This window comes from Pan troglodytes, chromosome 19, assembly GCF_028858775.2.
Source record: "Pan troglodytes isolate AG18354 chromosome 19, NHGRI_mPanTro3-v2.0_pri, whole genome shotgun sequence".
In the NCBI taxonomy this organism is placed as follows: Eukaryota; Metazoa; Chordata; class Mammalia; order Primates; family Hominidae; genus Pan; species Pan troglodytes.
In genome coordinates this window covers 60,169,746-60,183,392 of record NC_072417.2, presented here as the reverse complement: position 1 = coordinate 60,183,392, position 13,647 = coordinate 60,169,746, and the positions used below count along the sequence as shown (strand labels likewise).

The following is a 13,647-nucleotide window of genomic DNA, read 5'->3' as shown; positions in this document are numbered from 1 at the left end:
TGGCATTGAAGGTCTCCAAGCCTAATTCCCCTCATATTAAAGATGTTTGGATATAATTAGAAATATTTCCTCTCATATTGGGTTAAGTATATGAATCAATCTCCTATAAATAATTTGAGTCGTTGGCAATCTTAAAGTTGTTGGCCTTTGGAATGTAAGGTGTTGTTTCAAAGACAGCTAAGTTCTGGAATCCCTGGACTTTGTTGCCTACTGCTCTTCTGTTTCACAGAGTCGCCTGTGTGAAGTCTTTTCAACTGCCTGCGCAGTTACAGATAGTGTACTCGGGAGGAAAACTTCTGCTCTTTAGCAGAGGGTTATAAAAACGTTGCTTTCTCTCAAAAAGATTTCCTTTTTTTTTTTTTTTGCAATTTATTGTGCTTTTTCAAAGTTGCTTGGAAATTTAATTTTGAAACTTGCTTCATGAAGAGCAGCCAAAGATAGCTTCTTTTGTTTCCTTCAATCAGTCGCCTCTTATTCATTGTCAAATCATTCCACCGGCACTTCGGACTTGCTCCGAAATTGCATTGCCTTCCAAACAGAGATGTCCTGCTTCTCTCATTTTTTTTTGGTGCCCAAGTTGCTTGTGAAATCTTGTTTCCTCTATGAAACTCAACATAAGAAAATATTGGAAACAGGGTATTTCTCTGTCTAAATATGCAGCATCGATGATTTTTCCTCTATCAGCAGTCCATGGGATATATTTAGTATTTTGCTTACAAACAATACCTGAATATTGTTTTCTATTTTAATTTTTTAAAAAAGTTTATTTTACTGTCTTTGTGGCCTCACGTCTCTGTCTGTCAGCATTGTCTGGCTAGGACTGGGACAACATTTGCTTAATATACCTGGTTTTGCACCCACTCTGTATTATTGTACTTATATCTCTATTGATTTAATGGCTGTAGCTTGCCTTATGAAAGGAGATATCTGGATATATTAGTTGTAAAGGTCACATAGTTTTATTACCATAAGGGATCATCTAATTCATCTTTCTCATTTTACTAATACAGCAACTGAGATCCAAAAAATAGAAGAGAATCTCCACAAATCACACAGCAGTTTGGACTCTGGTCATCTGACTTGCGGTCCAGCGTACTCACTTGTGACACTCTTCTACCTGGGGTAGATTAAAGCCATCAGGAAGGGCATTGCAGGGATGTGCGTCTGAGAGGGCCTTTCCTAGCCATCTATTAGCCTGCTTTGTTACCACAGGTACCTAATTTTACTTTCTTACATGTCTGTTTCTTTACTAGGCACCTGCAAAATGTGGGTAATGATTTTCAGGAAGATAAAACATTTTAATAATGCTCTCGATAGGATTTGATGGGAATCTTCAGACAACCTTTTGTCTTGCTCTGGATAAACTTTTCAATAAGTAGGAAGTAAGATATTGTTTTTGTTTATTACTGCCACGTTATAAAGCACTTAAGCAATTCCAGGTGATACAGGAACAAAGTGAAAGAGGGGCTTATGCAGCAAGAAGAGCAATTCCACACCCTTTCTAAGGCTAGTGCGACAGTGTGAATCCAACTTACCTGTTAAACTACCATGTCTAATTTACATCATTTTCACACAGTGCCATTTAGACCAAGATACTCTTGCTTTCTATTTGATGGGAAGTTACCATTTAGTTCTTCCTTTATTCTGTCGAGGAAGGTTATATTTTTGGCTGTGCATCTCAGCTGCATCCAGTTTAAAAATCTTGATCCTCTAGGAAAACGTCTCTGAGTGGTCCAGATTGCTATGATATCTACTTTTTGTACCAAACTCATACCCATCATTATGTGTGTTGAATATAGATTTGAATAACCTACTTTGAGATCATATTTTCTTGACACTTTTAGTCATTTATTTTGGCTCTTTATATGATTATCCAGGAGACCATAAAGATTGGAAACATAAGCTAATAGCTCATGGATACTACATTATAACGTAAAAATAATATTCTCTATGTCTCCAGATTTGATAGACACCCTGTAGTTTTCATAGGGAGAAGAGTCATATTTAATTTAATTTTGAAACTTGCTTCGTGAAGAACAAGGTCATGTCAAACCCATTACCCAGTGCACCTACTGTGGGCATATGGTACACTGGAATTGATAATGTAAATATCCATGGGCTAATTAAGAATATTTTGTATTTATATTCTTGATAACAGTTATTCAACAAAGAGAATTAATGATACAATTCAGTTTGAATCCCCTATGTGATTATATAGCTAGTACTATCCTGAAAAAGGTTCATGTTAGGGGAAGCAGGAGCTTTCTAAGATTTTACTGTACTCAGATATCAGGAAAGGTTAGAAAGAAATAAAATAGACTTCCAGATTTCTGTTCATTAGAGCAGTCTTTCTGGATAAGTGACATCTTTACAGCCTTAAAGTGTTGCCGTAGACCCCCAAAAAAGTCGCCAATTGAATGTGATTGTTTGACAACTCTGTGACTATTCAAACTTTGACATGGCTTCAGGAAAGAGAAAAGACAAGACCAGTCTAAGGATATTGTTTGCAAACTACCCTATGCTTTATTTCCTTTGCAACAGGGTAGAATACACAATAATTACAGAGGGAAATGACCAAAGATGTCACATTTTGTGCCTGTCTTCAGTCATTCCATGGCATCAGGACATGATCACTCTTCACTTATGACTTTTGTGTGAACCTCCCGGCTCTTCACCCGCAGTTTGTTGACCTGGGACTCAGCAATGTCAGCCCGTTCCTCGGCCTCCTCCAGCTCATGCTGGAGCTTGCGGAATTTAGCTAGATTGGTGTTGGATTGTTCCTCCTGAGAATAAAAATGGAATTGTAAGGAACTCATACTTGCATCTTTCTAGACTCTTTAGACCTAATAGAAGAAAGGACTTGGCATCTATGGAGAAGCAACATCTAGGGATTATCATTGAAATTAATTTTAAGATTTGTTTATTGATGTCATATATATATATATATACACACACACACATACATACATACATACGTATCTCACATTCCTATTTTGGCAACCAAAACACATAAAATATATGTACCACAAGTAGAATAAGAAGAAAAATATAAGCTTAGAGAGGAAGGCAAGAATATTAAAGTCATAGTTGTTAATGCTTGCTATAAGATGATGATTTTCCCTTGAGTTAGATTTTTTTATCATATTAAGAATGAACTTATTAAGTTTTTAAAAATTGAAATAAATATTGGATTTTGTCATGTATCATTTTGGCACATTTCAAAATGGTTACTTTTTTCCTCCTGCATTGGATGTAATGATTCTATTGACAGATAACCTAATATTAGGTCATCTTTACATTGTAAGAATTAACCTTATTTAATCACTGGAAGACAATTCCTTTAATAAAGTAAGACTTACTACTTAGTAATTTATCTTTGCTGTAACTGTCTTTATGAGTAAAATTGCCTTTAGTTTTTCTCCCTCTGTCCTCTCTTGGGCAGGCTTTGGTATGAGGGTTATGTGAGCTTCTTAAAATGAACTGGACAGCTTTCCATCTTTTCCCATGCTCTTGAACAGCTACATAGCTGGGGGATTATCTGTTCCTTGAAATTTTGAAAGACCTATCTGGACTTGGGTCCATTTCTAGAAGTAATTCAGCCAACTTAGTAATTTATATCCTCCTAGAAAAATCATCAATTTTTTTCAGGGTTTCAACTTTATTGATAGATGTGTTTTATATTAAAAAATAATCCTCTATGTATATAGCTTATTCCCTTTCTCATTTCTAATGTTGTTTATATTTTCTCTCTTATTTTCCTTGATGAAACTAGTTATAATACATTTATTTTATTAATTCCCCAGAAGTCACAAATATTACTGAAGTTATCAAATAGAAAATAGTATACTCTAATTCACCAATTTCTACTTTTATTTTTAACAGTACTTCTTACTTCTACTGTTTTATTATTATTTATAATTTCTTTATTGGACTGTCTGTTTGTTTATTTTTACTTTTGGTTCATAATGAAAGCATTTAAAGCAATGAATTAGCCTCCAAGCACAGCTTTGACTACATTCTGTAGGTTTGTGAAAGTAGCATCTTCCTTGTGATTTTACTTATAATTAATAATTATTTAGTAATTATGTTTTTATTTTTATTTTAAACCAAGAGTTATTTAAGAAAGTTAGTTTTTTTAATATTTAAGTACCCAAGAATTTTTGCTTATATTTTGTCATCACTTTACAACTCCATCATACTGTGGCCGGAGAATATGGCCTGTATTATTTCTGCTTTTAATTTTTTTCAGGTTTCTTGGTGGATTGAAAGTTTACTTTTAAAATGAAGCTACTGATATTACGAATGATATGCAAGAATTATTGTACAAAAACAAATGTTAAATATGCATGCAGTAGTCTTTAAAGCAAACAGCTTGTTTACTACAAGAGGTAGTAATTATTTATTAGCTTAATTTGAGGACTTCAATCTTAAAAATACTTACAGCCTCCTCAGCTTGTCTCTTATAAGATTTCACTTTTGCCTGAAGCTTATCTACCAAATCTTGAAGCCTGAGAATATTCTTTCTATCTTCTTCCGTCTGAAAGATTATAAAAAGTCCAGGACCTTAATTACTAAAGCACATGACTATTGCATCATTGCATATGAGTATTTCACATAGACTTCGACCAGTGCTTAGCTGCTAAAAACTACTGGCTGTACCTGGTAAGTGAGTTCCTTCACTCGCCTCTCATGTTTGCGCAGACCTTTGACAGCCTCAGCATTACGCTTTTGCTCACTCTCAACCTCTCCTTCCAGCTCCCGTACCTGCAAATAAGTAGGCTCTTAAGAACTTTGATCCAATAAGGCACTGAAAGCAGATGGAAATAGACAGATATTGGGAGACCCACCCTGGCCTCCAGTTTCTGGATCTGCTTCTTCCCACCCTTCAGGGCCAGCTGCTCAGCCTCATCCAGACGGAGCTGCAGATCCTTCACGGTCTGCTCCATGTTCTTCTTCATCCGCTCCAGGTGGGCGCTGGTGTCCTGCTCCTTCTTCAGCTCCTCAGCCATCATGGCGGCCTAAATAGCAAATAAATCAAGAAAACCAAGAAAGTTATAGATGTCAGGAAATCTTACTGCTAAATCAGTGGACAAGTGTGCCTGCCACTCACATCAGTGATGGCCTTCTTGGCCTTTTCTTCGGCATTGCGGGCTTCCTGGAGAATGTCCTCCATCTCTCCTTGCATTTGGGAAATATCTGTCTCCAGCTTCTTCTTGGTGTTGATCAGGCTGGTGTTCTGTTTAAAAAGAATTTGTACATTTAAAAAATTGTGTTACCAAAGTATTTATTGGTAACCATTCTTGAAAAAAATTCAGATAAAAATTTGCAAGTCAAAAATGCCTTTTAATATTAAAGAATTAAAGGATTGTGTTATGTAATATGATTAAATAAAATAGAAATGTTATAGAATATTCAGCATCTTCAAGTGTATAGGTCACAAGCAGACCAAGTAGCTCTATAATTTTATAATTATCATTTACCAATAGACCATTCACAGGGATAAAAGTATAATGGACTTTCTCATAACATTCCATTTCTCCAGAATGAAATGTGAATATTGATAATGAGGGCCAATAAAGATATTAACACAATAGAATACGGGGGCAGCCTTAGAATATTATATGAAGCAAATCAACAATAGTTTTTCAAAGCAAAACAGTGAAAGATTTCTCAATAATGCAGAATTACTATTCTGTATTATTTGAAAAGAAAATTTGATAGACATATTAGGTCTAGCTGTCTTATGAAAACTCAGGCTTATCTATTCTGGGACATATAAAATTTACTAAGGAGAGTTCTTTGTGCTGAATCCCACCTGGGTGTGCAGTAGCTGAACACGCTCACTGGCATCCAGGAGCTCCTGTTCTGCGATTTTCCTGCTCCTTTCTGTCTGTTCCAGAGTGGCCCGCAGCTCCTCGATCTCAGCCTGCAGCAGGTTGGCTCTGCGCTCCACCATGGCCAGCTGTTCCTTCAGGTCCTCCTGGCTCCGGAGAGCATCATCCAGGTGGATCTGGGTATCCTGTGAAACAAACCATCATTGAGACATCATGTTCTCAGGGTTGCAGGCACCCCAATAGTCCTGGGACCATCTCTTGGACATATTTACCTTGAGGATGCCTTGGGTGTTCCTGTAGTTCCTCAGGGCCTCAGCAGCCATGCGGTTGGCATGGTTCAGCTGGATTTCCATTTCATTGAGGTCTCCCTCCATCTTCTTCTTGAGCCTAATGGCATCATTCCTACTCCTGATCTCAGCATCCAGCGTGCTCTGCATGGACTCCACGATTCTAATGTGGTTTCTCTTCATCTGGTCAATTTCCTCATCTTTTTCAGCAATTTTCCTATCAACCTCAGACTTGACTTGGTTCAACTCAAGCTGGATGCGCAGGATCTTTCCCTCTTCATGTTCAAGAGATGCCTTAATGACAGCAAGAGGTGACATTAGCAAGGAACCAAAAGCTTTATGAAGTTTTTCTGCACAGCAATAATTTTGTGCTATGTGTCTTTTTATTCACTCTATGCAGATGTACCTAATTATTTTCCAAATTTTTTTATAATGCACAATTTTACATGTACCTCTGCTTCTTCTAAAGCAGCCTGAAGTTCACACTTTTCTTGTTCCACTTGTTTCTTTATTTTCTCCAGTTCATGGATACGTTTCCCTCCTTCTGCAATCTGTTCCGTGAGGTCAGAAATCTCCTCTGTTGTTTGAGTAAAAGACAGGTAGGGATTTGGTTAAACATGTGACATAAGGGAGAGATTCTTCCAAGTTATGAATATTATTGAATATGATAGGGACTCACGCTGTAAGTTTTTGTTCTCTCGCTTCAGGGTTTCTAGCTGATCCAAAGATTCCTCGTAGGCATTCTTTATCTTGAACAGCTCAGTGCCAAGGGAACGGGCCTCCTTCTGGGAGGCCTCAAGCTCAGCATGCGTTTCCTCACATTTCTGTTTCCATTCTGCCAGGATCTGAAAAACCAAGACCTGTTACCTGCTGCAAAGACAAAAGAGTAGAGTAAAGAGCAGAAGATGCTGGAGGAATTACCTTATCGAAGTTCCTTTGCTTTTTGTCAAGGGCGGCACAGGCGGCATTTGTCCTCTCCACGTCAAGCATGAGGTCCTCGACCTCATTCTGCAGCCGCTGCTTCGTCTTTTCGAGGGAAGCACATTTGGCGTTCACAGCTTCTACATGTTCCTCAGCTGCCTGCAGCCGCTGGGCCAGCTTCTTCCTTGAATATTATACATGTTTTCAGAGAGAAGTGAACCATAATATGAATTATGAGCTATTGCCACACACATTGAAGAGTATTAGAAACTTCACATTAATGCTGCCCAGCCACCTTTCATTCTTTCAACAAATATTGATGAGCCCCTTTTATGAACCAGACACTGGCTACGCAGCAGTGACCAAGACAAAAAAGATCTCTGCTTCATGAAGACCACAAACAAGTGAGAGAGGTAAACAATAAGCAAATCAGAACATCCGTAATAATACCTTACAGATACAAGTGCAATGAAGCAAAATAAAATAAATGGTGGGCAACTACTCTAGATATTCAGTGAAGGCCTCCATGAAGAGATATTTGAGTCAAGAGCTAAAAGAAGTCAGAGAGCCAAAGGGAAGTCTGTGGAGAGGGTATTTCAGACAGAGAGAACAGCAGGTACAAGCCCCTGATGCAGCGATGAGCTCATTGTGCTTGACAAACAGCAGTGAGGCCCCTAATTATCAGTGTAATTATTTGCTCTTCTTTGTTTTCTTAACTAGATTTTAGGATCATAAGGCAGGGACCATATTTGATTTATTCATGTCTTATTCTCAGGGCCTGATTGTGACTGGCACATAAAAGCAGATTAATGAGCATTTGTGGACTAATTCACTGAATCTTCAAAGGTCATGTCTTTCTGATTCAATATGCAAAGTTTTCTGCTCATTCTCTCATATCTGTGCACATACTTGGCCTCCTCCAGCTCCTCTGTGCGCTGGATGGCGTCCGTCTCGTATTTGGTCCTCCACTGGGCAACCTCGGTGTTGGCCTTGGACAGTGCTCTCTGCAGCTCGGCCTTGGATTCCTGCTCCTCCTCATACTGTTCCCGCAGCAGGTCACAGTCGTGGCGGGAAGACTGCAGGGCATGCGCCAGGGCGTTCTTGGCCTATGGAGGCAGTTACACCTTCATTTTACTGGATATTTAAATATTTAACTCTTAACTTTCAAAACCTTTTGAAAGCTGGTATAACAGGCTCCATGTAGAATCAGCTCATGAGGGAAAAAATCAGTCTTAGAATCATAATTACTTTTATCTCCTCTTCAAGTTGCCTCTTTAATTCTTCAATCTGTTGAGTAAAGGCTTGTTTGCCTCTTGATAACTGAGTCACCAGGGCTTCCTTTTCATCAAGCTGGCGTGAAAACTCACCTGATGGACAAAAGAAATGGCACCATTTTTTAAGTGAAAAACAAGATTCTGCAAGCCCATGTTAGAAAGAAATTTTGACTCTTATTTTCCCAAATTGAGTGCTCAGATGGTTGAATTCTATACTGACATCTTCATGCTCAATGCAGGTTTTCAGTTTTTATGGTGAAACTTTCAGATCAATCGGAATGAATAAATACAGCTTAAATTCCTTTTGTCCTTTCCATAACTAATTCTTTCAGAATTATATGATATTGTGCAAAATCTGGTGAGGACTGTCAAATGAGTAAGCTAAAATGTCTAATTCTACAGAGTCCCCATTCCATAGGACTTTTGAGAGACTGGGATATTCATTGCCCCATTCTGGAAGTTAGTTGACCCTCATATAAATAAAGAGAAACTTGGCCTGAAAGAGAAGCCCTGAACTCATGCTGGAGTAACCGCTAATCCCAGCATCCTCGCAATGAGCAAATACTCAAAGCCATTCTGGAACAGAGCTTGATTTTGTCCTATTGAAACCTTTATCTCCAGCATTGTCCCAAGATGACCTTGCACATAGGTCAGGTGTCTGAGCTGTTCAGTGAATCAGACATGTTCTCAGCTGTTTTATTAGGCTCCCACGTCACCAAATCAGTCCGTTGTTCTTAATCACATCCTCTCCACCCTGAAGCTGCACAGAAGAGGGGAGAGTTACCAGATTCAGTCTGCAGGCGCCCCCTCTGCGCAGTCAGGTCATTGATCAGCCGCTGCTGCTCCTCTTCCTTTGATTTCAGTTCACTCAGTTGGTCCTCTAGAGTCCGGCACATTTTCTCTAGGTTTCCCTATAGAAGAAAAAGTAAAAGAAGAAAACAGAGACCTTTTAAGCGAATAATAATCACCTTTGCAGTTGCTGTAACTTCTCCCCGAAATAAAAAATACAATATTTATCTTAATATAGAAAAGAAACCAAATTATCTTATATGTAATATAATGCATAAAATTTTTTCTTTCTTTCTTTTTTTTTTTTTTTTGAGACAGAGTCTTGCTCTGTCCCCAGGCTGGAGTGCAGTGGCGTGATCTTGACTCACTGCAACCTCCACCTCCCGGGTTCAAGCGATTCTCCTGCCTCAGCCTCCTGAATAGCTGGGACTACAGGCACGCGCCACCACACCTGGCTGATTTTTCTTATATTTTATGAAAGCTAATCATGAAGCTCTGTTCAATATTAATATGAAAATGTTAAGGTTATATTCTAATTTTAAGATTTTGTTAGAATTGTATAGTGTACATTTTCTAAAAGCATGTTCTAAAATACTTCATTGCCTTTATGTACAATGAAACTTTCCTTATTTCAATTTCCTTGAAATAATTGGAGACCTTTGTTCTATAACTGGAGACTTGGAGAACACAGATGGCTTATGTTCAAAAGCTGGTGTTGTTTATTAATGGCGTGATGGGTCAAAGTGCTTGGCCTCTTTGAATTTCTGATCCTTTATTTGTTAAGTTGAAATAATAAAAAATGCTGATTTTTTGTGCTTACTTCCCTGAATTACTGCAGTTAACAAATGACTTAATGTGTAAAAAGTGCCCTGTGCAAACTATGATGTGTCCATAATGCATTATTTTCAATAACAATTTCCCAGAATTTGTAGTACCTTGGCTTTGGAGACTGTTTCTACATTACTAGCAAGGTCATCAATCTCCATCTTCATCTCACTCTTCTCCTTCTCCAGCTTCTGCTTCACTCGCTGCAGGTTGTCAATCTGCTCCCCAAGCTCGGCCACACTATCTGCATGCTTCTTCCTCAGGGTGGCTGCTGTGGCTTCATGCTGTAGGGTGGCCTCCTCCAGGTCCCTGCGCATTTTCTGGAACTCAGCCTCCCGCTTCTTGTTCATCTCAATCTGGGCTGAAGTGGCCCCACCGGCTTCTTCCAGCCTCTCGCTGATCTCCTCCAGCTCCCGGGAGAGGTCAGAGCGCTGCTTCTCTGCTTTGGCCCGGGAGGCCCGCTCTGCCTCGATTTCCTCCTCCAGCTCCTCAATGCGGGCCTGGGAATGGTGGAAAATACAAACTCAGCTTCTTTGTGTCATAACTACCTCCGAGCCAGACTGATGAAAATCATGTACTTACTTGCAATTCTTTAATTTTCTTCTGCAATTGAATGCCAAGTGCCTGTTCATCTTCAATCTTGCTTTGCAGATTGCTGATTTCAAACTCTTTCCTTTTAGAAAAGTAGCAAAGGACAACAATTTAGTCCATATCTAATGTAGGAAGCAAATCCATAAGCAATTCTTTCTTACTTACTTTTTGAGCTTTTCATCAAGTTGCTGTTTCTCATTTTCAATGTCCATTATGGATTCGTGGGCCAACTTCAAGTCACCCTCAAGTTTCCTCTTAGCCCTTTCTAGGTCCATGCGAAGTTTCTTTTCTTGCTCCAAGGACCCTTCAAGCTAAATATAAACAATGTTGAATCAGAAGGAATGCTTATCTTCCTTTAGAAGAAAAGAATGTCCTTGATGATACTAGACTTACATCATCCACTTGTTGTTCAAGTTTGATTTTAGCTTTGGTCAGGGTGTTGACTTTGTCCTCCTCTGCCTGCAGGTCATCCAGGGTCTGCTGGTGGGCCTCCTGGAGAGCCTTCTTCTCCTTGGTCAGCTTAGCAATGGTTTCATCCAGGCCTGCCATCTCTTCTGTGAGGTTTTTCACCTACAAAGGTGAAGAAAGCAGCTTAGTTGCTATAAAGCAGCTTAGTTGGGTGGCAGAACCTCTATACAGTACTGTAGAATATGATTGATACCTTGTTTTCTGTGGCATGTTTCTCCTTCTCAACCTTGGCCAGTGTCAGCTCAAGGTCATCAATGTCTTTTTTGAGTTCTGAACATTCATCCTCCAGTTTCCTCTTCTTGGCTGTCAGCTCAGCATTGATCTCTTCCTCATCCTCAGCTCTCTCAGTCACCTCTTTGATTTTGGCCTCTAGCTGGATTTTGGTTTTGATTAGCTGGTCACACCTTTCCTCTGCATCAGCCAAGCCTTCGGCTTCCTTAAGTTGGAAACAAGATCAAAATTGGGAAGAAAGCATGAAATACTTCACAGCGGATAAGAGTGTATGTTTCTGCATTTGATCTTTTGAATTTCCTATATTCATTTGTTTACTCCTTCACAAATTTTTGTTTCATGAACCACCCTACTGTGTACATTTTCCACATGTGGGTAAGCCAAAATGTACCAGTTGTCGTTTTGTTCCCCTAAAAGAATGTATTCTACAGTAGATTAGAAAACCTATTTCCCAAAAGCTACCATTAATGTAGAAAGCAATTAGTGACATAACAGATTAGAGAAGTTGGATCAGAGATGGTTTCATGAAAGAATTGCTATTTGATTTGGGCCTTGAGAGAGGGGTAGGATTTGCTTTTGCAGAAATCAACTTATTGTGGAGAGGAGCAGGAGGGTTGTGGGGAAGCATTCTAGCAGGACAAATTCAAGATACAGCTGCTACTGATTTTTTTTTTTTGTAGTACTGGAGGATGCTCCTGATTATGATGTACTAAATTCAAGTTGAAACATAAAGTAATCAAGAAATTCCTGGCAACCTGCTGTTTCCAATTAAGGGGGTCAGGGCAGGCGGGAAATAAAGGAGACACTGGAATATATACTCATCAGTAATCCTCCATATCAGTCTTTGACTACATTAAGGAATGCAGGGTGCTGTGTATAACTGTGTAATGAATACAGTGGTTTAGTACAGATTCTGCATAAATCTCTGGGGACAACAGAAGAGAATACAGGGTAGATTTGGAGGGCTTTTTCCTTCTGTAATCTAGAAGGAGTTATTACACTGCTCGGAGTTATTACACTGCTCAACGTTGACAGAGAGACCAGTCTTAACAAAAAAATATGACTTTATGATAAGTAGACCAATTCAATTCACTCCAAATAAAACATAGTCTTATAAATTATAGTCTGAAGTTGATGGAAGCAGTTCTAAAATGATTGGTTCAGGAGAGGGCAGTGAGCGGGCTGGATGGAAGAAGAGACAATTGGGAAGTAGGCTGAGCAACTTTGGTGCTGATGCAGCAATGTGGATGTGACATGATGGGACACTGACTGTGGAGACAGATTAGAAAGAGGGAGTCTGAGTTTTTGAGATCAATATCACACGATAATTCAGTAAAATTTGATGAGAGTGCTGTCATGTGTCAGCTGTTCCTATTATAATTTAAGACCCGTGGACATCTAGAAGTTCAAGGAAGTTTCAGAAAAATATTACTCTCTCCATGCTATCCTCCCCTTCATATTTTATTTGGGATTGTGTCATATTAAAATCATTTTTATGGACTGTATTTAAAGAGAAAATAAGTCAAAAATCTTGTGGTTTGATGAAATTGTGTACAATGGAAAATGAGGGATATTTCTACCTCACTGCCCTGGTGCTGGTTTGTTGGGGGTTATTGGGCAATGGAGGAATGTTTGGACCTTTTCGTGCCATTGGAGTGTTTTAACCTTTTCCTTCCAATGAGTGTCTCCCTTGCGATTACCCGACTCATGGCCCACAATGGCCAAAGTTCTAGCACCTGCATCCTGGTTAGTGATACCAAGGGTGATATTCCAACTCACAGCCTGAACTTGGAGCTGCAAGTCATTTTTTTCTTTCAACAGCGTCACCATCTTTTCTTCCAGTTCCTTCCTTTTTGCCTCTGACTTGGCAAGTTCGTCTTTAATTTTCTGAAATTCTTCCTTCATGGTGGCCATCTCCTTCTCAGTTTCTGCACTCTTCAACAGAGGCTTGATCTTGAAGAAGAGTTTCATCCAGGGCCAGTGCTTGACATTCATGAAGGATCTGATATTGTACTGGATACAGAAGATGGCCTCCCTGAAATTTAATTGATGCAAATTAGTATTGTGTGGTTGATGCAATGGGATGAAACCTTAGCAGTGAGAGTTGGAGGTTCTGCTTCACCTTGTTCCTACTCTGCTTTCAAACACGCAGATGAAAAAAATTCTATTTCAGGATGATGGTCAAGGTCTTGCTAAGGTCACTCATTTCTCTACATCACTGCTTCTCAAACTTTGGCATGCATAAGAATCACCTGAAGGGCTTGTTAAAATACTGACTCCTGAACCTCACCTCCATAGATTCAGATTCAGATTCAGAAGATCTAGGGTGGAGCCTGAAAATTGGCACTTTTAACAAGTTTGCAAGAAATGCTGATGTTGCAAGTCCAAGGAGCACCCTTTGAGAAACCTTGCTGTATGTCAGTCCTT

At 39.2% G+C, this 13,647-nt stretch overlaps 1 protein-coding gene and 1 long non-coding RNA gene across 3 annotated transcripts in view; one reads left to right on the top strand and one right to left on the bottom strand.

Annotated features, from left to right (window-relative positions):
* The first annotated feature begins 13 nt into the window (after positions 1–13).
* On the top strand, positions 14–2,641 carry LOC107969253 (uncharacterized). The gene is made up of 2 exons (XR_001710954.3): positions 14–1,212; positions 2,542–2,641. It is a non-coding gene; the product is annotated as an uncharacterized LOC107969253 (long non-coding RNA).
* Positions 2,501–13,647, bottom strand: part of MYH2 (myosin heavy chain 2) — a 28,537-nt gene continuing 17,390 nt past the window's right edge. For both annotated transcript variants that reach the window (XM_024350484.3, XM_024350483.2), the window contains exons 22-40: positions 13,000–13,255; positions 11,183–11,425; positions 10,915–11,091; positions 10,687–10,832; positions 10,513–10,603; positions 10,041–10,430; positions 9,101–9,227; positions 8,291–8,409; positions 7,952–8,148; positions 7,043–7,226; positions 6,801–6,966; positions 6,574–6,698; positions 6,107–6,415; positions 5,816–6,019; positions 5,111–5,236; positions 4,848–5,018; positions 4,660–4,764; positions 4,442–4,537; positions 2,501–2,783 (exon numbers count right to left, since the gene is read on the bottom strand). In XM_024350484.3, coding sequence (XP_024206252.1) covers positions 2,631–2,783; positions 4,442–4,537; positions 4,660–4,764; positions 4,848–5,018; positions 5,111–5,236; positions 5,816–6,019; positions 6,107–6,415; positions 6,574–6,698; positions 6,801–6,966; positions 7,043–7,226; positions 7,952–8,148; positions 8,291–8,409; positions 9,101–9,227; positions 10,041–10,430; positions 10,513–10,603; positions 10,687–10,832; positions 10,915–11,091; positions 11,183–11,425; positions 13,000–13,255 — 3,385 coding nt within the window. In that variant the 3' untranslated portion in view covers positions 2,501–2,630. The remainder of the gene's footprint in view (positions 2,784–4,441; positions 4,538–4,659; positions 4,765–4,847; positions 5,019–5,110; positions 5,237–5,815; positions 6,020–6,106; positions 6,416–6,573; positions 6,699–6,800; positions 6,967–7,042; positions 7,227–7,951; positions 8,149–8,290; positions 8,410–9,100; positions 9,228–10,040; positions 10,431–10,512; positions 10,604–10,686; positions 10,833–10,914; positions 11,092–11,182; positions 11,426–12,999; positions 13,256–13,647) is intronic.